Source organism: Macaca fascicularis, chromosome X (assembly GCF_037993035.2).
Source record: "Macaca fascicularis isolate 582-1 chromosome X, T2T-MFA8v1.1".
Classification (NCBI taxonomy): Eukaryota; Metazoa; Chordata; class Mammalia; order Primates; family Cercopithecidae; genus Macaca; species Macaca fascicularis.
In genome coordinates, this window is record NC_088395.1 from 111,108,802 (window position 1) to 111,136,053 (window position 27,252).

Genomic DNA, 27,252 nt, shown 5'->3' on the forward strand with positions numbered 1-27,252 from the left:
CTGGGGTCTGGGATAACAAATGGGCCAGTCTTCAGGCCCTCACCATGGCAGTAGCAGGCCAAGTATGCCTGTCCTTGGGCCCCTTAGCTGTGTGTGCTGGCACCTGTGTTGGCAATTTCTGGCAGGTCAGTTCTTGGGCCTTCAGGTGGCTTGCTCAGATACCAGTTGTGTCAGCAGTGACTGGGTAGGTGGGCTGTTAGGCCCCGGGCCACAGACATGGCATGGGTATTGTCGGTAGCAGTGATATGATGATTCTTTGTCTCCCAAGAGGTGTATATTGATGTTGGTAGTGGCTGTGATGGGCTGGGTTGGTTACTCTTCAGGCCTGCAGGTGGCACTTGCAGGTAGATGCCAGCTGAGGTGGTAGTGGCTAGGAGTTTAGGCCCAACATTATGCCTTTGGGAGGAGTGCTCACGTGCCCACGGTGGTAGACTGGGTTGGGTAATCCGCAGGACCCCAGGCTACGTGCTCTGCCTTGGGGTTGGGAATGGCAAAACTAGGCTGGGTAAGCTGCTGCTCAGGCCCCCTAATGGGGAGAGATGGTACCACCTGTGGTGTGTAGAGGTGTAGTGATCCTCAGGCCCCAGGTGGAGTGCTCAGGTGAGGGTCGATAGTGGCTGTGCTGAGTCCCTGCCACTGGAGAGCGTGGGACCGTCTTCAGTGGCTATAGCCTGGGCTGGTGGGTAAGGAATGTACATTTATTTTATATTCCAGTCCCACTGGGGCTTGGCCCCAGCCTTGCCAGTAGTAGCTTATGTCTAGTTCATACCCCCACCCCAGATGCAGGAGTCCCCACTCAGCTGGCAACCAAGTCCAGTGGCAACTAATACCTTACCCACATCCCATTCTTTATCCCAGCAGTGTTCACTTCCCAACACTGGCAGCTGCAGCCCACACCTGCATGCCTTATTAGTCCTGGTTGTGGAATGATCCCAGCTTGCTCCCCAGTCACAGCATTGACAGCCTGATAGCCCAAGTTTCCATAATGCCTCAGTTCCAGTGCTGTTGGGCCCCAGGACTGTGTTCAGTCTGCCAAAAACTATGCTGGAAAATGATGCCTTTTTGTAGCTGCTTAGGTCTCAGAAAGGGTGTGGCACCCAACATAGACTCCCTCCCTGGAACACTTCCCTCCCATGGTCTCCTGGCAGCTCCATATGTTAGTTTCAGGATTTGGGGGTGTCAAGGGGTTCTCCCATAGCCAGGAATGCATGATTCCACAGTGGGGATATGGATCACTGGAATTCTCTCATTTATCCTTTCCCTGAATTGGAAAGTCACTCCCAGGTGCCACTCAATCCTGGTCAGGCAACCTGCTTCTCTCCCTCTCTTTTCTCCACTTTTGATGTTTCTTGTCATTTCTCTGTTGAATTCCAGTTTTCTCTCTTGGATAATGTATTTTAAGTGTGACTGTCCATACACTATTTTTGTTCTTCTAAGTGGAGGAAGAGGACATGAAATGCTTCTAATCAGCCATCTTGAAGCTCCTGCCTTAATTGTTAATGATGGTATAATATTCCACCATATGGGTATGCCATAATTTATTTAACAATCTATTATTGGACATTTACATTATTTTCAACTTTGGTAGTATAAGTATTGTTGCGATGGACATAATAGTGCAATAGTGCATACATCGTTAGTTACATTTGGGATTATTTTCTCCTCTTTTCCTTCCTTCCTTCCTTCCTTCCTTCCTTCCTTCCTTCCTTCCTTCCTTCCTTCCTTCCTTCCCTCCCTCCCTCCCTCCCTCCCTCCCTCCCTCCCTCCCTCCCTCCCTCCCTCCTTCCTTCCTTCCTTCCTTCCTTCCTTCCTTCCTTCCTTCCTTCCTTCCTTCCTTCCTTCCTTCTTTTCCTTCTTTTCCTTCTTTTCCTTCTTTTCCTTCTTTTCCTTCTTTCTTTTCTTTCTTTGACAGAGTTTTACTCTTGTTGACCAGGCTGGAGTGCAGTGGTGTGATCTCAGCTCACTGCAACCTCCACCTCCCAGGTCCAAGCGATTCTTCTGCCTCAGCCTCCTGAATAGCTGGAATTACAGGCACCCGCCACCATGCCCAGCTAATTTTTGTATTTTTTTAGTAGAGACAAGGTTTCACTATGTTGGCCAGGCTGGTCTCAAACTCCTGACCTTGTGATCTGCCCACCTCGGCCTCCCAAAGTGCTGGGATTACAGGCATGAGCCACCACACCTGGCTGGATTATTTTCTTAAGATATACTGGGTCAAAAGGTTTGAATTTTTGTTTTTGCCTGAAATTTTGCATTAAGATAGAATCTTGCTCCATCATAGAGATACACTGTAACTGACATAACCCTTGCTGTATTTTTTGATATCTTTTAGTTTTGTTATTAGGAATAATGTTAAAATAACATCTGTGTACATGGGTCTGACTGCATTTTCTGAGATAATTAATTTTTAAATGTTATTATATAAGCATAAAAGCTAATTTGTTCTCCAGAAAAATGAATGACAATTTATATTCTCATTGCCAGTATATGAGAGTGTTTGTTTTGCTGCAGGCTTTCTAACATTGAGTTAAGTTGTTACTTTTAAATCATTGCTAGTTCGATAGATGCTACCAATGTTGATCAGCAAAAGGGGGATCAAAAAATAGGATATCAGTTGTGGGAAAGAGGTAAATTTTTTGAAGGCTTTAAGAAACAATTAGTATGATTCCAGGGTGTAGTCACATATTTGCATGTAGTTTTCTGCCTATATTGAAAAGAAATGGGAATACCAGTGATCTGGAAATAAGATATCCAGGCTAGTAATCTTTATGATGGTAGCTATTATTATAAAAAGACATACTGTTCATTTATTGAGTTAATCCCTAGAAGACTAAATTAAAATACATATCACTGAGGATTAGTCTTTTAACTTTCTCCCATTGGTTCATTTTCAAAACCAATTATGTGTGGCAAACCAGTTGCTACCTGGGGCCTTTAAGAGGTTAAAACGGAAGTTTTAAAGGGGAAAATATCATTTTTTCACAAAGAAATGAAGTAGGAATGCCCAATTGAAGGAGGCAGGCAGATTCCTGGTTTCCTGATTTGTTCTGAATACAAGTTGTAGGGCAGCAGGATAATTTTACTCAATTCTGAAAATGGAGGGAGGGGAGAGAGACACTTGCACTTTTCTTTTGCCTAAGTGTAACTTCAGAGTATTATCGTTATTCAGTGAGGAGAAAATATTAAATCGTTAATATTAATGATCCCTAATAGGAAATAAACTTTATAAAATATGAATTAATTGCTTTGCCTCCAATTGATTGCTTGCTGTAGTAAAAATTACTTAGCTCACTAAGCCTCAGTTTCTCTGTATTTTACACAAGGGTAATGAAGTTGATCCACTTCTTAAAATACTATAAAACCTAAATTAGCTGGAGTGTGGAAAAGGGAAAGTGTAAGGATTAATGGGGTTAGAAAAGTTTTGTGGCATGGTGGTAAACAGAGAAGGTGCCCTTTTAGCTATTGCTGCTCAATTCTTGTTAAAAACGTTTTTAAAGTAAGTCATAGAAAAAAATGGAGGTACAAGAAAATTAGATATATTTAAATGACTCAATTGGAAACAAAGCAAAAACAAAAACCTGGCCTCCAGAAACTTGAATCAGTGAACTTAACATTCAATGCTAGAAAAAATCCTAGAATGAACTACTTAACTATTGAGAAGATATATGCCTCCTCAAACCTCCAACTCTCCCTTGTTTACAGATAAATTTGCCAGCTGTTTCACAGAGAATGTAGAAGCCACAAGATGGCAACTTCCCAACATAAGATCTACACACACTTACCTGCACCATCATCTGTAATTTCTGTCTTCCTCCCATTTTCAATTGAAGATCAGAAAATCCTCCCATGTATGTCAAATTCTTCCACTTGAGCTCTAGAAACCTTTTTTTAAATCTGTTTTTTTTAAGTGTTCTTACTCCATACAATAACCCTATGTTTTCTTTTTTTTCGACCATTCCCCTTTTGCTGGCTCCTTTCCCTAATCATTTAGAGCTTGTTCAAGTCCCTCCTATTCACTAAAGAAAAAAAAAAAGTCTGATGGTATTCCCCCAAACCAGTAAATTCAGTCTAATCACGAGGGAAACATAAATTAAAAAAATTATTCTCTGTCCTTCTTCTATATGCTTACCCTACCTCTCTCTTTCCTATCACAGCTAATCTTTGTGAGTATTGTCTCCATCAGTGTTCTACTTCCTTACCTTCAGTTTATTCTTCAGTGTATACAGTGTGATTCTAACCCCGCTACACCACTGATCTGTTTCTGATAATTTTCTTTTGGTTAACAGCCTTTTTACTTGGCTAAATATAAAGGACACTTTTGAGCCTTTGACTCACTTGATCACCCAGCATTTAACATAGTTGACATTCTTGAAATATGCTATTCCCTTGGTGTTCCTCCTGGTTTTCCTTGTACCTTTCTTGTTACTTTTTCTCAGTCTCTTTTGTAGGCTATTCTGAACCTTCCCAACTCAATTGTTGGTGATTCTTAGTACTTTATCCTTTGCAACCTTCTTATTTTGCCTCTATCTTTTGGTAGTTTAGCTACTTCTGTGACATTTAATACCATCTCTGTGCTTAAGACTACAAAATATGTATACCAATTCTGTTTCTTTAACTTCTATTAGTATCCTCAATTTTTCACTAACATCTCTTCTTAGATGTACTATAGGCAACTCAATCTGTACATGATCTTAACCCCTGATCACCTTGCCAGTGTCAACTCTCTCTATTCCTCCTGTCTATTAATAACACTCTTTGATTCTGCCATATTGAACTCATTCTACTTCAATGAACATTCCATGCCCTCTCAGCTCCAGGCCTTTGTCCAGGCTATTACCTCTTTTTAGAACAATCTTTCCTATCACACTCTAGGTTTGAACTTAGAAGGCACTTTCTCCAGACACCTTTGTCTTTCTCATGAACATGAGTTTGGTTTCTTCTCTCTTTCCTTTCAAAACACTCCATATTTCTCCTCTTACTATATTTAAAGTACTTCATTGTTGTTGTCTATGTTTTTTTTTCTATTAGACTGTGATCACACAAAAAGTAGATACCATACCTATCATGTTCCCATTGTATTTCCATCATAGGCATACATTAAATTTATTGAATAAATAAATTAATTGATCTTAGGAGCAAATCAGACTAAACAAAGTTGTTATTTTCCTTTGGTAAAACTGTTAGAATGATATATCACTATGAAAGCCTAGTCTATCACATGCATGATCTCTCATGCATTTTAGTATAGTGAAATGATTCATACCAAATTGGTCAACCAGATTAATGTATTAATGCTGAAATTTAGAAAGATCTATGGTGGTAAGCCACAGATCTCTGTTACGTGCCATATCTTATTTAGAATTTTAAAAATTATTGACTTGATTGAAGGCAGAGAAAGCAAGCTTATGAAATATTCAGATGACACAAAAGTAGGTGGGAGAGTTAATAAAATGAATAAAAGCCTTATGCTTTGAAATGGTCTTCATGATTTGGAATAATAGAATAAAACCAACATAATGACATTTCATAGGGATTAATATAAATCTATAGGTTTAGGATAAACATTTTAAAATCCATTTAATAATCAAGAAGAATGGACTGCATACCTACTGTGTTCTAATCAATGGTGCTGGGGATGCAAAAAAAAAAAAAAAAAAAAAAAAGGCATAGCCTCTGCCCTTGAAATGGTTACATTTTAATGATGTTATTGAATCTAGATCATGGTACATAATAGGCTCACTGCACTTTGTATTTTCTATGTAGAGAATGTTGTATGCTGTTGTAGGCATCATTAATTTTACAATACATGCAGAAAGTATACTATTTAATTTAAAATTTAAACATTTCAATGGTACCAGTCAGAATAATTTAGATTATGCTATTGTAATAATCCCCAAATCTTGGTGGTTTGTAAAAGCAAAGTTTTATTTTTCACTTATGTAATGTGTTGGCTAGAAGCTCTGCTCTGTGACTTTTCATTCTGCAGCCCAGGGTAATGGAGCAACCACCATCATAAATATTACCAGTCACTGTGGCAGAGGGAAAGATAGCTGTGGAAGGCATCACATTGACAAATAAATGCTCTGGCCTGGAAGTGACATGCAACTGTGAGCAATGACTTCTGGTCACAAATAATTGGCCAGAACCATACACATGACTCTATCAATCACAATGGGGCCAGAAAATGCAGTCATATCATGTGACCGAAGGCAAAGAAGTCTAAGTATTTTGAAAACAGAGTTAATGATTACCATTACTATACTGAGTAAAAAGTGAAAATTACCCTTCAACCTCAGACTTTATCCACTCCCCTCCTAAGGATTACAGTAGTGTCAAAAATTCCAAACTTTTTTTTTAAGAGATGTAAAGTGATTTTACCTTTATTTCCTTCGCTTTAAGCCAATGATGAAATTTCACAGTGATTTCTGGGATGGGGCAGAAGGAAGGTGGTGTTAAGAATCATCAAGGCTGTGGCCTATTCCCCGCAGAGGTACAGGCAGGGTGGGCCCTCACTGGGGCAGCTGGAGGAGGCAGGTAGGTGATGTTCCCAGAGTGTGAGAGCTGGTAGGCAATGTCCTCCGCAGCTTCCAGCTTGCTCAGCTCAATCAGGCAGTCCCCTGCGGTGGCCAGTGAGTTGGGGATCAGCTCGGCTGCCATGGAGTCACCCTCAGCAGAGATGATGGTTGCCATTTTCTGCTGCTCAGCCTTTTCCACCACAAATCTGGCCCTCTCTGCTTCCTGCCGAGCCCCTTCTTTGACTTCCACCACTTCTGTGAACTCCTTCCGGAAGGTCGGATGTGTCAAGGACATATGGTCCAGGATGAGCCCAAAGGTGGCTGCTGGCCCCGTAAACTTGTCACTCACCTGCCTGGAGAGCAGCTCTCTGTGGGTGATTAGTTCTCCAGCATCAAAGCGAGACACCACTGACTTGAAGATCTTGGTAACGATGGATGGCAGCACACATTCATCATAGTCCTCTCTGATGCTGGTGAAGATGCAAGGAAGCTGGCTAGCGACAGGCCGGAAGAGGATGTGCAGTGTGATGTTGACATTCTGTAAGTCTTTGCTACCAGTGATGACTGGCACGTTAGGTGGTCTAGAACAGCAGTCACAGGTAATTGGTTTCTGTACCCATGGGATAAGAAAGTGAGTCCCTTCCCCTACCACAATGTCCTGTACTCCACAGAATCAGTCAAAGATGACAGCTGTGTGACCAGTATCCACATTATGTAAGGCAGAGTTCAGCATGCCTCCTACAACAACTAAGGCCAGGCCAAACTCGCCGATGGACTCAAACACTTTGACAGCCATGTTTTCTTCTGCTGGACCCTCTCACACCTGCTTCCACTCTGACCTCCACATGAATTCCCTAGCCACACATACTTCCAAACCTTTTCCTACTGATTTCCATACGCATACACACACATTCTTAAGCATGCATATATACATAGATTTTTCCATTATATGTGGAATCATATCTGTTTTTCATATATCTTATAGATCTACCCATGTCTATCCATACCTCTCTATCTGAGGCTCTTTAATGGTTGTATAGTATTCCATAGTATGAATGTATCACCCCTACCCATGAAAAGGTATTTAGTCTGTTATCAGATTTTCACCATCACAATGCACACTGCATTGACCATCCTTGTATGTGCATATATTTTTATGCATAATCATTTGTATTGCAGTAGTATAGATTCATACAAAAGCAATTCCTGAGCACTTTAATTTTTGCCAGATACTATCAAATTGCCTTGTAAAATGCTGTCCTAATTTATAATGTCATAAACAGAATATGAATGAATTTTGAGAAGACTACTGACAAATACTTTTATTGATGGAAGAAAATGTTAGATGATGAGGAATTTAGACACCACATCAAAAAATGAGTAAGACTCATTAATCAATCAATGAGTATGATTGAAGACTTTTTGTCTAAACTGCTTGTAACACCTTATACCTACTACTTCTAGGTTTCCTGGCTGGAGAAACCCTGAAAAAGACTGGTCCCTGTCACACATAACACTTATGATTTTATGGTCAGAACTCAAGATTATATCTTAATGATCAGAACTCAATATCTTTCCATATCCAGCTGCAAGGGAGGCTGTGAAATGAAATTTTCATTTTTGTGGACTATGTCCTGAGCCCAAAACTGGGCTACAGAAATCAGAAAGAAACCCTACAGTTACTTATGCCAGTTTTTTCCTTTACACTTGCTTCTCCTTGTATACTTGTTTCTCCTTTATACTTGCTTCTCCTTCTGCTGTCTCTCAATGGTTCATCACTCACTATTCCTCTTATCTATTCCCCTTATTTACTATGTCAACTTTTTGTGTCTCTACTTCTAATTTTTTCTCTCTCTGCTTCTTCACGTTTTTTCTCTTTCTCCTCTACGATTTTTCCCCTCACCTTTCTGTGTCCTATCCATCTGACTCTATCTTTTGCTATCCCTGTTTTCTTACTTGTGTGCCTTTGGCTATGTTGGTTTCAGTGTCTGTATCTCTTTATTTCTACCTCTGATTCTAACTGTTAGGGCTAACAATAGACTTGGCTGCCACTTTATGCAGTTATTTTCAAATGACAGAAGTGCTTGAGAATAGGCTAGATATAGGAATGCTGTAAAAAGGATTTCTTGATTGGTTGAAAGTTGGACTAGGTAACTATTGAGGTCCTTTCCAAATTTGAGTTTGAGAGCCAACTTTCTCTCCGTAGTAGATAGAATCTAGTTAACATTATTGAATCTCTGTTTTCTGATTGAAGAGCCAATAGGACCTCAGGGCCATCTCTATGTGGATACCAGACTTCATTGCAAATTACTATAGAATTATAAAATGTAAGAGATAGAGATAAATGTGTGTTGACTAAAGAGCTGCCTTTCTCTGTGTATATGTATATATGTGTATGATTTTATACATATATATATACACACACATATATGAAAACCTTGTGAAGATACCAAAATTTTCTCTGATTGCAAAAACATAACAAGAAATGATTATAATTTTGTGCCATTTGAAACTAGCTGTTATTTTAGATTGGGTCTATTAACTGTGTCCAAATATATCCATAAGTTAAATGTGTTTTGGTTTCTAGAGTCAAGAGTTTGCCATATAGGTACTGTTAAAAATTAGCACGAACCAGAAACCTGACATATCTGGTACTTTAAGGGAGGAAGGGAATAAAGTAAAAAAGGTAATTTGCAAACTGTACTTGAAAGTCATTGAAGCATAACATCATCATTACAATTATCTGTCAAAAGATTTAGTTCAATTACATTTTTAAAACTCTCTCTTGAATATGGCATTACTCATATCAGGATTTGATACTCCAATGAGAGGAATACTAATGCCTTCATTAGCCATTGTCTTAGAATCTTCATTCTTTAGAATTCATCACGTGGCCTTCTGGGATTTTTATATACTAACGCCAGGGAATCAGTAAACACAAAGCTCTCAGGGGAATATGAACTTCAGGAATAAGAACCATTGCTTATTTATAGCCATGGCAGGGGGGAAGACTTTTTAGGAAAAAAAAGTAATTTTGAAATAATTGAATAACAGTATAATTGCCACCATAGTAGGTATTATACATGCTCCTCCTGTACACTTTCTTCACACAGCAGCAAGTTGGTTGTAAAATTACCAAGAGGAAAAAGTTAGAATGTAATACACCTAAATTTCAGTGTAAGGTTTCCAGGAGTAACTCAAGCTGTTTCTGAAACTTTTACTCTTTAAACAGATGTGTGGGAACCATATGTTGGGAGCCCAGTGGTCACTGTTGTAAGACATTCCTTGATCAGTGATGATATTTCAGGCCTACTGATGTTATAGGTGAACACTGCTAGGAGATTGATTACACTGGCCTTTCTCTTTGACTATTTGAATTGAGGCAGTTTGACAGATTTTCCCTTTCAACGGGAAATCTGAATCACCTACTGAACATGCTAAAAAATCACTTATTTTATTCGGTATTCCCTTAGCACTTAACAAATATAGGTTACTCTTCATTGTCTTGCACTTGACTAAGTACTCTGCTATGCGTGTATCTTCACAGTGAGGTTATAGTTCCTTAAAGACAAGAAGCTACATTTTATAATCTTAGACTTGGTTTATGACTCCATAGCATCTAACTTCTAGGGCAAAAATTATTCAGTAGTGGTTAAGAGATTGGCGTTTGTAGTCACACAGACCTACATTCAAATCCTTTTTTCATAATTTATTAATGTCATGACCTTGGGTAAGTCACAAATGTCAGTTTCCTGAAAAGTAAAATGGAGATAATAATAACTCATAAGATTGTTGAGAGGATAAAAAGACATAACAGTTTAGCACAATGTCTGGCCCACACAAAGTGCTCAATAAATTATAATTATTATCATAAAGTATAATCATTGTTCAGCAAAGTTTGTTAAATTAATTGACTCTTCTGTGGAAGTGGGATTGGTAAATATATGGACTTAAAAACTTTATATGCTCAGTTTTTCTAATTCTGACTGATTTTAACTGACAGGAAAAGTAGCATATGAAATAATTCTGTGGTTAACTTATACAGTTTCAATGATTATTTCCCTAGTCAAAGTCAAACATTAACTATTTTATTTCACAAAGAATAGGGAGGGGTGAATTAAATAGGGAAGTAGAAATATGTCTGTGTCAGTTATTTTCCACATATAATATCTCTGAATATCAGTTATAAAATATAGTTCATGTTTTTGGTGATTATGATCACATAATGTCCACTGGGCAAACAGAGTTTTTAAAGGGCTTTCTCAAATCATCTTTTTTTTTGTTTTGCCACCATTTATAAAATATCAGAATTCTAAAAATGATACTCGATTTTAGCAAGTTATGGTCCCTACACACTGTCAGCTTTCAGACAGAAATCATGAAAGTACAATCATGGATCAAATAGATTTAGGGTAAGGAGAGCTTGGCAGATTCCTAAAATCTAACCAGTATGGTTGAGTTGGTAACTAAGTGAATACATGTAGCAGGAAGTACTATAGCAGAGATGAGCCAATGTTCTCAACAAAGTCACTGGGTTTATATAAGTTCTAAACTGAGGGGTAAGACAGAGCTAGAATGGGCACGTGGTTCAAGAAAATTTTGAATCATAAACCTTCCTTGTAAAGTCCAGAGCCTATATAATCATCTGGAGATCTGGCAGATAAGGTCTATGGAAAACAAAGAATCCTGTGGAGTACTTAATAGTCTCTTCAGTCTTGGTTTGGGGTCTCCAAAAAGCAGAACTCTAAGGATTTGGATGTAGGTAGTTTATTTGGGAGGTGATCCCAGGAAGTACTGCAAAGAAGTGGCAAAGTCAGACTGGAAGGGAGGTAAAGCAAATAAGCAGGTTGCCACTCAATACTATTGGAACATACCAAAGGGTGAGGGAGCTAGGGTATTTATTCACCAACTTTCACAATTGATTGAGAATCATTTAGTGAATATTAACAACCTGGCACTTCTAGTCATCTCCTATACTGGTCAAGCTGCTTTTGCAGTTAAAGAAGCCCCTCTGGCAGAGAAACATAGAAAGACTTCTGCAGATGACTATTAGAATGGGCCAAAGAAGACATGGGCAGGGCACCAACAGTGTTTATGACAGCAGGAAATATGGTACCTCTCAGATTTGGGTAATCCCATGTTAGACAAGAGATATTCTATTTCAAACAAATGAGTAACTTGAAAAAACACCAAAAGTTTCCACTCATTTGCATTATTTGAACATTTCATAGGATGTTATCTACATAGATTTTGTTCTTTTATTCATTAAAATATTTATTAATTAGTTATGTGTCAGGCTCTATGCTAGGTGCTGAGAATAAAACAGTTAGTGACTAAGTGGCTGCCCTCATGAAGTTTACATTCTAGTGGGCAAGGAGTAGGCAAAGACAACCAAGCTAATAAATTTAACTGGTTCATTAAGTGTTTCAACTCATTGGAGTGTGAAATTGAAATGGTATTGTTTTTCCACTAATTGCTTTTTACTGTGTTCTGTTGTATTTACCCTCTTCCACTGGGAGATTAGGACAATGATAAACATTTCAATCTGATTCTATAACTTTTTAGCTGCTTTCAGATATTAGGAGAGTCTCATGCTGATTTTAAAGCTTTGGCTTGCATACTCCAAGCCCCTATCTGATGCAAATACTTCTCTTCCTTTTTCTTCAAACAGATGGGACATATGGCTCTAGTGGCTAGGAGTTTGGGGATGTGTATGGTAGCCTTTCATACATCTCTTCTTATTTCTTCCCTTTCCCCTGTGCCTGTTTTGGTATTGCTTTGGGAGGAGAGTTGCTGGGGAAGAGGGAGAGGAAAAAGACAGATGCTTGTGACTCTGTGTGTCTTCTCCTTGGTTGGTCATAATTGCTCTTCTAGCTGTCTTTGGGCACTATATAAACAGGTAGTTATAACAGCCTGCTCATGGGAGGCTTCTCCAGGCATCTCCTCTGGACATTGGAAATCCCTTGCAAGATTATTACATCTTCTGTCAGACCTTCAGCTGGTGCCATCATATCTCTTTTCACATGCATTAATCTTGCCCCATGTTGCAAAGCCTCTGGCAAGAATTGTATAGTTATCTAGTCCAACTTGGACCTTTGGTCATATGTCAAATTCATTTTCCATGCCTCTTGGGACCCAGATATGACTGTGTGTTGGGAGTAGGTGAGAATTAGTCTCCGTCCTCTTGTCTTCTGGAAATCTCCAACATGCCACCTCTCTCCAGGGTTCTTTATCCTAGCTCCAGTGGTGCAGGGAAAGTTCAGCATGTCTAATGGTAAATATATGGTTAGCTGGGAAATAAAAAGCCTGTTTTCCTTGTCAAAAGGTAGCCTTCTCCTCCTTTCCAGGTTCCTTTGTTTATTGATGGATTTGAGGTGAGGTGATATGGAACGAGCTGCATTGGTTCATTTTGCTGGTGGCTTCAGACATCAAACTGGAAGTTTTCTGAATTTAAGATATCAGGTAGATCTTTGAGGCCAATTCTGGGAAAAGAGGATCCTACCAAGCACTTAATATCACTGTTACTCTTATATTCTGGGTAAGGCTCTATACCTTTAGGTACAAACTAATTATTAAAAAAAATCTTTATATATAATACTGGGCCTTTAAATGTCATTCAGAGGCTATTCTCACCTTTCTGGGTTTTCTTCCATGTGTTATTTCAGTGATAGCTGTAGTTTCACCCTCATACCTCCCATTGCCATTTTTGTATCTTGAATTTATCACAAGCCCAATGTACCTCAGTGGTGCTTATATTCTGATTATTTTAAAGGACCCTAGTTGAGCCACCATACAGGTAACCAATTTACTGAATTTTTTTTAACTCAATAGGGACAAAAAATGTAAAAATGATTCCCCCCGCCAATGCCTACTGGTGGTACTTTACAAACTCCTTTCCCTGTTATGGGATGGGGAGACTTAATAACAGCTTGGTTCAATTCCATACCCTTTGCAGTTATTTTTGATTTTGGAAGAGTTTCATTCTAATTGCTTGAGACTCAATACTGTTCATTTAAAAATGAACTCAAAGTTGTGTAAAAATTCTTCATATCACATAAACAACTGTAAGTGCTGATCAGTCTTATGAATAAAACAAGCAAAGAGGTGAGCTAGAGATTGACACAGTTAAGATTGGGTAGTCGAGAAAGGCCTTTTTGTGGGACTGAGACATGTAGGATGTTAAGAAACTGTATGAAGAGTGGACAGTATCTCAGGAGGAAGACAAAGTGCAAACGCTATGAGAAAAAAAAAATGCCTTGGCACATCCCAGGAACAGATAAAATGACCATCGTGGCTGGAGCATAGTCAGCAAGGAGGAGAGCTTTGTGAAATAAGATCAAAGAGGGACCTGGGGGCTCCATCTACAGGCCTTTGAAAGTCTAATGACTTGAAATTAGGTAGTGTGATGCCTCCAGCTTAGTTCATTTTACTTAGGATTGTACTGGCAATGCGGGGTGTTTTTTGGTTCAATATGTCCTTTAAAGTAGTTTTTTCCAATTCTATGAAGAAAGTCATTGGTAGCTTGATGGGGATGGTATTGAATCTATAGATTACCTAGGGCAGTATGGCCATTTTCACAGTATTGATTCTTCTTATCTATGAGCATGAATGTTCTTCCATTTGTTTGTATCCTCTTTTATTTCGTTGAGCAGTGGTTTGTAGTTCTTGAAGAGGTACCTCAAATCCCTTGTAAGTTGGATTTCTAGGTATTTTATTCTCTTTGTAGCAATTCTGAATGGGAGTTCACTCATGATTTGGCTCTCCGTTTGTCTGTTATTTGTGTATAGGAATGCTTGTGATTTTTGCACATTGATTTTATATCCTGACACTTTGCTGAAGTTGCTTATCAGCTTAAGGAGATTTTGGGCTGAGATGATGGGGTTTTCTAAATGTACAATCATGTCATCTGCAAACAGGGACAATTTGACTTCCTCTTTTCCGAATTGAATACCCTTTATTTCCTTCTCTTGCCTGATTGCCCTGGCCAGAACTTGCAACACTATGTTGAAAAGAAGTAGTGAGAGAGGGCATCCCTGTCATTGTGCCAGTTTTCAAAGGGAATGCTTCCAGTTTTTGCCCATTCAGTATGATATTGGCTGTGGGTTTGTCATAAATAGTTCTTGTTATTTTGAGATACGTTCCATCAATATCGAATTTATTGAACGTTTTTAGCATGAAGGGGTGTTGAATTTTGTTGAAGACGTTTTCTGCATCTATTGAGATAATCATGTAGTTTTTGTCTTTGGTTCTGTTTATGTGATGGATTACATTTATTGATTTGCATACGTTGAACCAGCCTTACATCCCAGAGATGAAGCCCACTTGATCATGGTGGATAAACTTTTTGATGTGCTGCTGGATTCGGTTTGCCAGTATTTTATTGAGGATTTTTGCACCGATGTTCATCAAGGATATTGGTCTAAAATTCTCTTTTTTTGTTGTGTCTCTGCCAGGCTTTGGTATCAGGATGATGGCTGGCCTCATAAAATGAATTAGGGAGGATTCCCTCTTTTTTTATTGATTGGAATAGTTTCAGAAGGAATGGTACCAGCTCCTCTTCGTACCTCTGGTAGAATTCGGCTGTGAATCCATCTGGTCCTGGATTTTTTTTGGTTGGTAGGCTATTAATTATTGCCTCAATTTCAGAGCCTGTTATTGGTCTATTCAGAGATTGAACTTCTTGTTGGTTTAGTCTTGGGAGGGTGTATGTGTCCAGGAATTTATCCATTTTTTCTAGATTTTCTAGTTGATTTGTGTAGAGGTGTTTATAATATTCTCTGATGGTAGTTTGTATTTCTGTGGGGTCGGTGGTGATATCCCCTTTCTCATTTTGTATTGCGTCTATTTAATTATTCTCTCTTTTCTTCTTTATTAATCTTGCTAGCAGTCTATCAATTTTGTTGATCTTTTTGAAAAAAGCCCCTGGATTCACTGATTTTTTAAAGGGATTTTCGTATCTCTATCTCCTTGAGTTCTGCTCTGTTCTTAGTTATTTCTTGCCTTCTGCTAGCTTTTGAATTTGTTTGTTCTTGCTTCTCTAGTTCTTTTAATTGTGATGGTAGGGTGTCGATTTTAGATCTTTCCTTCTTTCTCTTGTGGGCATTTAGTGCTATAAATTTCCCTCTACACACCACTTTAAATGTGTCCCAGAGATTCTGGTACATTGTGTCTTTGTTCTCATTGGTTTCAAAGAACATCTTTATTTCTGCTTTCATTTCGTTATGTGCCCAGTAGTCATTCAGGAGCAGGTTGTTCAGTTTCCATGTAGTTGAGTGGTTTTGAGTGAGTTTCTTAATCCTGAGTTCTAATTTGATTGCACTGTGGTCTGAGAGACAGTTTGTTATAATTTCTGTGCTTTTACATTTGCTGAAGAGTGCTTTACTTCCAACTATGTGGTCAATTTTGTAATAAGTGTGATGTGATGCTGAGAAGAATGTATATTCTGTTGATTTGGGGTGGAGAGTTCAGTAGATGTCTATTAGGTCTGCTTGATGCAGAGCTGAGTTCAACTTGAATATCCTTGTTAATTTTTTGTCTCATTGATCTGTCTAATATTGACAGTGGGGTGTTAAAGTCTCCCATTATTATTGTGTGGGAGTCTAAGTCCCTTTTTAGGTCTCTAAGGACTTGCTTTATGAATCTGGGTGCTCCTGTATTGGGTGCATATATATTTAGGATAGTTAGCTCTTCTTGTTGAATTGACCCCTTTACCATTATGTAATGGCCTTCTTTGTCTCTTTTGATCTTTGTTGGTTTAAAGTCTGTTTTATCAGAGACTAGGATTGCAACCCCTGCTTTTTTTTTTTTTTTTTTTTTTTTTGCTTTTCATTTGCTTGGTAAATCTTCCTCCATCCCTTTATTTTGAGCCTTTGTGTGTCTCTGCACGTGAGATGGGTCTCTTAAATACAGCACACTGATTGGTCTTGACTCTTTATCCAATTTGCCAGTCTGTGTCATTTAACTGGGGCATTTAGCCCATTTACATTTAAGGTTAATATTGTTATGTGTGAATTTGATCCTGTCATTATGATGTTACAAGGTTATAGTAACAAAAACAGCATGGTACTGGTACCAAAACAGAGATATAGACCAATGGAACAGAACAGAGGCCTCAGAAATAACACCACACATCTACAACCATCTGATCTTTGAAAAACCTGACAAAAACAAGAAATGGGGAAAGGATTCCCTATTGAATAAATGGTGCTGGGAAACATGACTAGCCATATGTGGAAAGTTGAAACTGGGTCCCTTCCTTACACCTTATACAAAAATTAATTCAAGATGAGTTAAAGACTTAAATGTTAGACCTAAAACCATAAAAAGCCGAGAGGAAAACCTAAGCAATACCATTCAGGACATAGGCATGGGCAAGGACTTCATGACTAAAACACCAAAAGCCATAGCAACAAAAGCCAAAATAGACAAATGGGATCTAATTAAACTAAAGAGCTTCTGCATAGCAAAATAAACTACCATCAGAGTGAAGAGGCAACCTACAGAATGGGAGAAAAGTTTTGCAATCTACCCATCTGACAAAGGGCCAATATCCTTTGGTGGGAGTGTAAACTAGTTCAACCATTGTGGAAGACAGTGTGGTGATTCCTCAAGGATCTAGAACTAGAAATACCATTTGACCCAGCTATCCCATTACTGGGTATATACCCAGAGGTTTATAAATCTTGCTGCTATAAAGACACATGCACACATATGTTTATTGTGGCACTATTCACAATAGCAAAGACTAGGAACCAACCCCAATGTCCACCAATGATAGACTGGATAAAGAAAATGTGGCACATATACACCATCGAATACTATGCAGCCATAAAAAAGGATGAGTTCATGTCCTTTGCAGGAACATGGATGAAGCTAGAAACCAACATTCTGAGCAAAGTATCGCAAGGACAGAAAACCAAACACTGCATATTCTCACTCATAGGTGGGAATTGAACAATGAGAAGACTTGGACACAGGGCAGGGAACATCACATACCAGGGCCTGTCGTGGGGTGGGGGACAGGGGGAAGAATAGCCTTAGGAGAAATACCTTCAGTAAATGATGAGTTAATGGATGCAGCAAACCAACATGGCACATGTATACCTATGTAACAAACCTGCACATTGTGCACGTGTACCCTATAACTTATAATAAAAAAATACAAAAAAATGAAAAAGAAAGTCTAATGAAAGGAGTTCAAATTTCACTCTAAATCCAGTGGGAAGCCGCTGAAAAGTTTTAAGCAGGGAAACTGACGTGGTTTAACTGTGAACATTCATGTTTTCTTCTATTTGCAAAAAATAAAGCCAGAAGTCACCAGATTGTCATTGTTTCTATAATAGAGTTTTGAAAAATGTAAAATTATAGGTGCTGTTTTGTTGAGGCCAAGATCTGTGGTTTAAACTTCATATTCTTTTTTTTTTTTGGAATTTTCAGCTGTCAAGAAAAGTGAAGGATGAAGCCACCATTTCTTTTGGCCCTTGTGGTCTGTTCTGTAGTCAGCACAAATCTGAAGATGGTGTCAAAGAGAAATTCTGGTAAGTTGATGGCAACTTGCCACTATTTGGTCAAAAATGTATGATTTTGTGAGCATCCAGAGGGCACCCGTGCCTTTAACTATGAATATCTTTAAATAGAAGCACTCGTGTTCCAGTTATGTTGGAAAGTAGCCAAAATAAAAATGATGTTGAAGCCTACCACTGAGAAATTATTAGGAAATCAGTGGAATTTGGTTAAACTTCAATGACCAGTATACTCTCAGTGGACAATGAAATGTTAAGAGCCTACTTAGAGTTGGTTACATTTGCTAGTGAATAAATACCTGGGAGCAAACGTTTACAAATGAGAAGATAAGAAACCTTTAAAAATATACATCCTTTGCCTCCTAATTGAGTGTGGAGCATTGCAATTTAAAGACTTTGATAAATATCTGAGTTTTATTTCCTTATAGTTGTACCCAATTGCTAACAGGCAGAGGTCTGTTCCCTCCAAGTTCAGAATTATTAGCTAATTGCCTGAAGAGGAATTTCTTGAGAAGAAATATCTATTCCTAGAACCTGTTGGTCTGGCAGGCAGCCATGACTGTACTAAGAGATTAGCTGTAACCAGTAGATAGTCCAATCAAAGCTTAATCATTGTTTAATAATACTTGGATATATATGTCTTTCAGTTTTGATTATACATTCTAGCTGTAATTACAAACTTTGCATGAGATTTTAAGAATTGATTTTCTGTCTGTAATCATTCCAGTAAGACATTGAGGAATGTCTTATTATATGGAAACAAAAGATTATGTTGAGGCTTTCTACTGGCTTCTAATTCAGTTATTTCTGAGAATTAAATGTATTTGCTTTACTTTCTCATTAAGTATCAAATCTAGGCAATAAAATGTATGCTTACTTTTCAAAGCAATAAATGCAGACTGGGGGGAGGTGCTTGGAGTTTGGTTAATGTTTGTTTCCTGAGGTAAGAATACTTACTAATTGAAATACCTAACAAATAGTGTTGTCTTCAATTGATAGCATATTAATAAATCTTTCCAGAAGTGGGAGATTTATCACAGACTATAAAATAGAGTAACACTGCTGAAGTCCAAAGGATCCTGGAGTGATAAAGATAGGGCAATATATTGTCTTTTTCTCTTCTTATAGAATCAATTCTATATTTAAATTACTTTTGTATGTTGTGACCCTCTTTCAGTTGAATTTGTGTTTAATATTTTACCTATTATCTCTCCAACTCAGCATATCATTCATGGCTGCCTTTCCTTGCTTTACCTTTGAATTACCATTTTTACTTTCTTTTTTTTTTTATTATTATACTTTAAGTTGTAGGGTACATGTGCATAACGTGCAGGTTTGTTACATATGTATACTTGTGCCATGTTGGTGTGCTGCACCCATCAACTCGTCATTTACATCAGGTATAACTCCCAATGCAATCCCTCCCCCCTCCCCCCTCCCCATGATAGGCCCTGGTGTGTGATGTTCCCCTTCCCGAGTCCAAGTGATCTCATTGTTCAGTTCCCACCTATGAGTGAGAACATGCGGTGTTTGGTTTTCTGTTCTTGTGATAGTTTGCTAAGAATGATGGTTTCCAGCTGCATCCATGTCCCTACAAAGGACACAAACTCATCCTTTTTTATGGCTGCATAGTTTACTTTCAATCTTGGTTTAAATTGATGGTTGCTGAAATAAAATGCTTGGAGAGATTTCTTAGTAGCAAACATAACCTGTTGAACCAGATTGCATTTTCCTCACTTGGTCATGTCATAATGTCTGGAGCAGATCCGAAAGGAAAAAAAGAAACAAGGGTTTAAAAAGTAATCTGTACTATGGTAGCTTAATTGAAGTAAAATCCAAACTGAAAAAAAAATAAGTTGCTGTCAATATATTCTGTCTTATATCTTGGTTTGCTTATTATATAAGAGAAGAGAGGCCGTTAAAGTGTGTGTATACACACACACACACACACACACACACACACACACGCACACACATAGCTGGGCTATTACAGGTGGCTCACACTTGTAATCCCAGCATTTGGGAGGCCAAGGTGGGTGGATTGCTTGTGCTCAGGAGTTTGAGACCAGCCTGGGAAACATGGTAAAACCCTATTTCTACAAAAATGTAAAAATTAACCAGGCATTGTGGTGCACACCTGTAGTCCTAGCTAATCAGGAGGCTGAGGTGAGAGGATGGCTTCAGCCTGTGAAGCAGAGGTTGCAGTGAGCTGAGATCATGCCGCTGCACTCCAGCCTGGGCGACAGAACCAGACCCTGTCTTAATATATATATACACACCCATACATATGGAAGGTTATCATTGATGCACAGATGTCATTAAAAGATCAACTTTTTAATGCTTTGCCTCTTTATTTTTGCTTGTTAAGTGTGAGGCTATTTGTGGCTTACTAGGGGTTCTTAGCTTTGTCTTCTTAGTATGGACAAATGGTATCATACCTGCAGTCAGCTTCATTGAAGAAACATTACCCAAAAAGATATTTCACTTAGAGTCAAAGTGTTAGAATGGTTTTAGTCTCTGCTTCCCCATCCCTTTATGCTGCACACCCCCTCCATCCCTGCCAGGACAATAGCAGTTGTAATATTGGAACAAAACTTCTTACAGGTCTATGCAGTTGGAATCATTTGAATGCACAGCTGGTTCTTTTATTTTATGCCTTACTGCTTCTGTTTATGGTGTATATGGAGTAGGCAGAAAAGACTAATAGGTTGGTGTTAGTTTGTGCTTGTCTCTGTGTGTGTGTTTTGTTTGTATGTTTGCTTATTGTTTCATAATGCAACAAAGATAGGGCATGGGATGAATAAAAGACATCCTAAGTTGCTGATGAAAACGAGGATACTTTGGAGCAGTTCTTTTCAACTCTACCCTTCTGTTTAGTCACCCCCATCATAACCTCCTCTCCAGCCCTATACCTCTGTTAATATTATTATTTTATGTAGAAAATGTAATTATTTGCACTTCCATTATTATAGTCCTATTTGAGTTACCTTATCTTTTGAACATTAAAAGTGCTTTGGCAAATCTGTAGTACAAATTTTTGCTTCCTGTAGCTTGTGAAGTCGTTTGCTCATTGCTAATCAAAGAGATCCAGGTTTAAGCTCGCGTGGATGTTCTTCATGGAATCACTAATGGATCACCAAAACTCATAACTTTTATTTTTTTCCCTCTTCCCTTCCCTCAAGTCAAGAAATGAAAAACGATTGCACCCTTTATTCATTAACATTTATGACTGTTTAGTGCCAGATGTGAAGCTAATTATAATGATTTCTACACAGTTCATTGTAGACACAAATCCCTTTTACTGAGATCCCTACAACTGCTGTTGCTAATGGCACAAGACAGAGAAAGGACCAAGGGTGGAAGATTTTTCTTCTGCACTTGCCAAACATGGAAAAGAACTTAGTAACAGATGTGAGTTAGGTTTTTGGTTTTGGGGGTTGGTTTTTTGTTTTAATCTCCTCTGGGCACATATTGAAGCAAGCCTGCTTTTTGGTGGTGTACATTTTTTAGAGGCGATAGCACAGGCTATGTTTTCATGTAATGCCCATTCACACTGGGCAAGTTCAACCATCAACCCCGGCTTGGGAAATAGCAAAGATGGCTCTGAGACGGCATCTAGGGTCTGATTGCTTTAGAACATATTAAGATGCACGGCATTTAATTTTAAGGACTATAGCTGATTATTCAAGTGTAAGTTTTTGTCTTCTTCACATAACACTCCTTCAGTATTCACTTTTTATAAATTTAGGACTGGATAGATAAAAGACATTTGGAAAGCCTACTCAATCAAAAACAAGTTTACTTAAAGGTGTCATTTCTTTATGGCAGGAAATTGGCTAATATCTTGATAGTCAATGGCAGAAATGGCCATTTCTTTTCCCTGTAGTGGACACAGGTACCTAAAACTAATTTTTAATAGGGTGGGTGGGAGAAATTACTCTTCCTCAAGAAGTCACTCAAGACCTCCTGTTTAGCTATTTTTTAACCTGAAAAACGTGTCCCCAGAATATGCACGGACTTTATTATTTGGGACATTAAATCATCCCCTTAACTTTCTTTTGGCTTTTGCTGCTGCTGCTCCTGCATGAAAATGTGAACCATGTTATGCAATTGTTGGCATTCAGTTCTTCCAGCATGGACCTCTGTATCAGAGAAAGCATCAGTCTGATGAACGGATATGTCAATTTTCAACCCAAATTGGGTCATCTTGCAGTCAGTTCATCTGGAGGATGGCCTAGCACAACAACTTCTCAGTGTTGGGAGGAAAATTGCAGAGCTACCTGCATATCTCAATCAGCTAGAAAATGTAGTCTCCAGTGGTAAGGGAAATGTGAAGACTTGCTGGCACACAGTGGGTATTTAAAGATGTATTTTGGATGGACTTGAACAGAACCACTCAGTTCCACATAATGAGAGAATGGCTTTATTTGGGGCTTTGGTTTATAAAATTATGATATTTTCTGATTGTTGATGAGGAAATAACAGCTTGTTTTCACTAAAATGCATTTGTTTTAGAATTTCCAGTTAGATAGCTGAGGAAGACCATAAAGGCAAAAGTAGAGGTTATGTGAACTTAATTTTTGGCAAAAGCTAGAAAGGGACTCTTATACCACTTCCAAGTATAAAGAAAAGAACTTCTTTTGTGAAATTTATTGTTATAGAATTAAAAATAAAATGAACCATGCTTTGAACCCTCAGAGGAAGCAATAAAATGTTTTATTTAAAAATACTGGTTAGAAGTAATGTTGCTCTGTGGATATTCACACTATGCTTTTAGCTGTAGAGTGTAAGAACACTAGAAGTTAGAAAATCAACAATGTGGTATTGAGATCTCATCTCCTAAATGTATTCTAATGAGCTAAGATCAAGGAGGAAAATACATCCCTATGATTTGTTCTTTAATTGAAAGGGACAATCTGAGACTTGGTACTTTTATCTCTTTAATTAGGGTGACTTCTCTGGAGGAAACTGGATCTTTGAAGGAAGGGAAAGTGGTACTTGAAGAATTGGTTAGATCATTGGAAGTGACATAGGACAATGTTTGGAGTATAAGACAAAGTTTAGAGCAACTAGATAATAGGGATGAGAGATATCGGTCAGAAAGAACTTGTGGGCAGAATTGAGCTGAGTGAAACACACTTATTGAATAAGTTGAAGGGGAAATAATTTTGGGGTTCTTATCATTGAATTTTATATGGCCAAATGCATACTTATTGAACTGTTACTGTATGTGCAACATTCCACTAGTCCTGAGGTAGGGCTGATGGGGAGTGAAAATAAATCAAAACTCCCTTGTTTAAAATACTTAATATCATTGGGATCAATGAATGGCTAAGCAAATAATGGTTTTAGGGTTAGGGAGGGTGGAGTGTAGGTCCTGTTCTCTGGCATGTTCCATTCTCTAAAGGTAGGATGTTTCTGGAGTTTTAGCTGGATGCCCAGATGTTAACAAGATATTCCCTAGCACTGTTAATCCTTTAATATCTTCTTCCGTTATCAACTCTATAGTGGTCATTCCCCAGTGATAAGCCTTTGGCAGTCTTTTCCAGGGCATGTTCAGTCCAGTTCTCAATTAGGGATGCATAGAGAACCCCCACAGAGATCTCATGGGCTCCCCTCTGGGAAGGTTTCTCCTTTTACTGGAAGTTCCAGCCATTTTAAATGCTTTGAACTCTGATCTCTGTGACTCCAGCTCAGTGATACTACTGGGCTCTGTTAGGACTCTAACTCACCAAGCCATAGTTGGGGAATTGTGCCCAGTCAGAGAGCTGAGTTGATTGTGGGGCTCACACCATTAGTCTTCCTTTTCTCTGAGATAACAGCTTAACACTGCCTGAATACTATTGCTTTACCCATTTCTTCCACTTTTGTTGTTGCTTACTGTGGGAGAGTTAGTCTAGTTTCAGTTACTTCCAGTTACCTTTGATACCCCATCATTCTTTGGGTGCTTTCTGTCATAAAGAAGTTGTGCTAGGGTCACCTTGGTACTGATTCTTTCTAGTGGAAAATTATATTTAGAAACCTTCTTTTTTCTTTTAAATCGTTATTGAGATACTTCCAATTCAAATCCAGCATCACAGAGCTCTTCCTTATCTTTCTCCATTCCATATTTGTATTTCCTTTTTCCACAATGAGAGCCCTCATTCTCATCAACATCAATATATTTACTTGTTTTGTCTTATAAGTGATACAAAATAGTGTTAGAGTGTCTACACCAAAACCACTACAAACAACAAACTTACTAAAGTACAAGATATTTTATAATTCTTTTTGTCTTTAGAATTCATCCCACTAAAGTTGTACAGTCAGAGTGATATGTTCAAAAGTTGCTTGAATTAATTTCTTTTTCTCTGTGGTCATGTTATTCATTCAATATATAAGTAAGTTAATTTGTGTTTCTATATAATTTGCTTTTATACCCTTTTGGATTAAATTTTATTTTTGAATACATAAAATGTTTATATCATTGGAAATTCAAAATTATAGAAAAAATAAATCCAAGAAGTCTCACTCCCATACCTATCCCTTCTACCTGGTCTCACACATGTCCTAGTTGTAATTAATTCTTTTAGTTTCTGATATTTCCTTTCTTTTGCTTTTTTGCACAAATGTGTATATTTTTAGTTCCACTTGTTTCATACTAGCAAAAAATAATTACTTAATTTTTTGGTTCTTGATTTTTTTCACTAGTGTATCTTGGAAGTCAATGAGTTTTGGATTCTGTTAATATTTTTTTCTTATTACAAATTGTGTATCATGTTTAATGAAAGTTAAAATAATATTGAAGTAGAAAACTCTCTTGTTAATATCCCTGGAGTTAACTCATAATTAATTTTTTAATAGAGTCTTCCAGATAGTTTCTTTGGATATTTATGTATATAGCTGATTTATGTATCCTAAATTATATGCATTTTTCAAACTTGAAATCATACTGTACATACTATTCTCCAACCTGACGTTACTTCACATGATATTTATATCTATAACTTCTAATTCTTGACACTATATATCTAAATCATATTTTTAAGTACTGTGAAATATTCCATTGTGTGGACTTATGATAAAATTAAACCAGTGCTCTATTTATGGAAATTAGAGTTTTATCCCTAGGTTTTGCTATTGCAAAACAATGCTGTGAGAAGCACCCTATTACACAGATCTTAGTACACTAGAAGAGCAAACATTTTTGTAGGCTAGATTCCTGGAAGTGGAAATGTTGGATAAAGTTTTTATTTAAATTTTTAATTGATACTGACAAATTGTCCACCAATGTCACTGTGCCAATTTTGCCAATCTACATCCAAATGAAAACATTTCATTGTTTACTAAAATCCCCAGGTTGGCCACTATGAGTATGTTCTTTGGATTCAAATAACCTTAGAAGTGTGTGTGTGTGTGTGTCTGAGAGGTAGAGAGAGAGAGAGAGAGAGAGAGAGAGAGAGAGAGAGAGAGAGAGAAAGAGAGATCAGCAGCAAAGCAATCCATACGTGAAAATCTCTGCCTATTCCATTAAGTTTGGCAACAAAGAATGGCAGAGAAGAGAATGTGAGTTAACAACTAAGTTCATTATTATTTTGGTTGTTTTACAACATCAACATCTGATATGTTTGAAATATTAAAGTTCTTTATGACACTGGTTTGCTTTAAGTGAAAAGGTGTAGATAATTAAGCTAATTATTTAATGAAAGCTGGAAAGTCTGAAAACAATTCCATGTGGGGATTTCATCCAGCTCTGTAGCATCATCCAAATACAGAAGTCACCAAGCTTGGTATCATGTTGGATTTGTTACTGTTCATAAGGTTAAAGGATGAGAGAGAAGGAAGAATAATTGAGCCTTCTATTAATTTTGATGTTGGGATTTATCCCATCCGTAAGAACAGCCAAGAACTGCAGTGAATGAGCTCCTTTCTACTCTGTTGTTTTGGAATGAAAAGATATTTTATCTGCCAGAGTGGAGACATGCTTTGAATGTCTGTTATTTCTGCTAGGTGAATTTCTATCATAACCCCACTCATGTAGGCACATCAGTCTAAAGTGCATCCCTTGTGGCTTTGCTGACTTCTACAGGTGTAATTTGCCCTAAACGAAATATGTGCTCTGCAAAAGCACGGCCTTAATGCCTATTGTAGTTTGGTCCCTGGAGAAAGCTAGCACCCAGAGATTTCTTAGAATATGCATGACATTCCTAGTCTATGAGAGGGACACTGAATATGCAGTTTTAAACTTCCGTTCATATTCCTATTCTTTTCCTGTTTTTGCTTCCATATATTTATTTGAGACTGTCATAGAGAAGCATGACATTTTGTGAGGCTCGCACCAGGACTATTTTCTAAAAGAAATGCTTTGACATTCGATGACCTTCCCCCAGGCTAAGAAGAGTCAGGCCCTGCCTCTCTCTGTGGGTGTGAGTTATGAGAGCTGTATTGTAAGTGTGCTCTCCCTAAATGGTTACAGACAAGAAACACATGGTTTTAAGAGGCATCCATTAAACCCTTAAGATGAATGGCATGTATTTGGCATCTCTATTTTGTGGAGAAACAAGACAGTGGTTTCCTGAAATGAAATTCTGCCAAGGATTGCCTTAGAAATAGGGCATTTATTAATTCTCCAAACATGCAAGCAAACTAAATGCAAGCAAGCAAAATAAAATGTCTTATGATGGGTCCCTCTGAGTGATTCAGAAATTGACCAGACATGCTTTTTGTCCCCCAAGAAAAAAGTAAATCATAGGGGGAAGGTAGAAAGTAACATGCATTGAGTGCTCCTATATGCCAGGCACTTTACATACATTGTCTCCTAATACAAAGACATTGAAGTAGGTAGATCCTACTCTTGTTCTCCACATAGGGAAACTGAGGCTTAGAGTAGCTCAATAATTTGACCACTCTCTTAGATAGCTAGTAATTGGCAAAGCCAGGATTTAAACCCAGATTCATCTGACCCCAGAGTTCTGCTCTTAAACACTTGTCCATGTTGTGCCTTTGTGTGGATATCATTAGCCTCATTTTAAAGATGAGAAAACTGAAGCTCAGGGAGGGTGAGTTTATCTGAGGTCCCCAACCATTGAGTGGAAAATTTAGGTTTCAGATGATCAACTGATTCCAAAGTTTATGCTCTTTCCACAACACCATGGATATGTCTTATTTACAACTCTTATAAAATGCATAATATAATAAGAGTCATATAAGAGGCATGGATATAGTTCATATCAAGG

General features: G+C 38.0%; 1 protein-coding gene and 1 pseudogene across 2 annotated transcripts in view; one reads left to right on the forward strand and one right to left on the reverse strand.

Moving 5' to 3' along the window:
• Nucleotides 1-27,252, forward strand: part of IL1RAPL2 (interleukin 1 receptor accessory protein like 2) — a 1,296,718-nt gene that overhangs the window by 72,531 nt on the left and 1,196,935 nt on the right. For both annotated transcript variants that reach the window (XM_015443984.3, XM_074029484.1), the window contains exon 2: nucleotides 17,952-18,052. In XM_015443984.3, coding sequence (XP_015299470.2) covers nucleotides 17,971-18,052 — 82 coding nt within the window. In that variant the 5' untranslated portion in view covers nucleotides 17,952-17,970. The remainder of the gene's footprint in view (nucleotides 1-17,951; nucleotides 18,053-27,252) is intronic.
• Nucleotides 6,463-7,362, reverse strand: LOC102134706 (prohibitin 1 pseudogene; annotated as a pseudogene).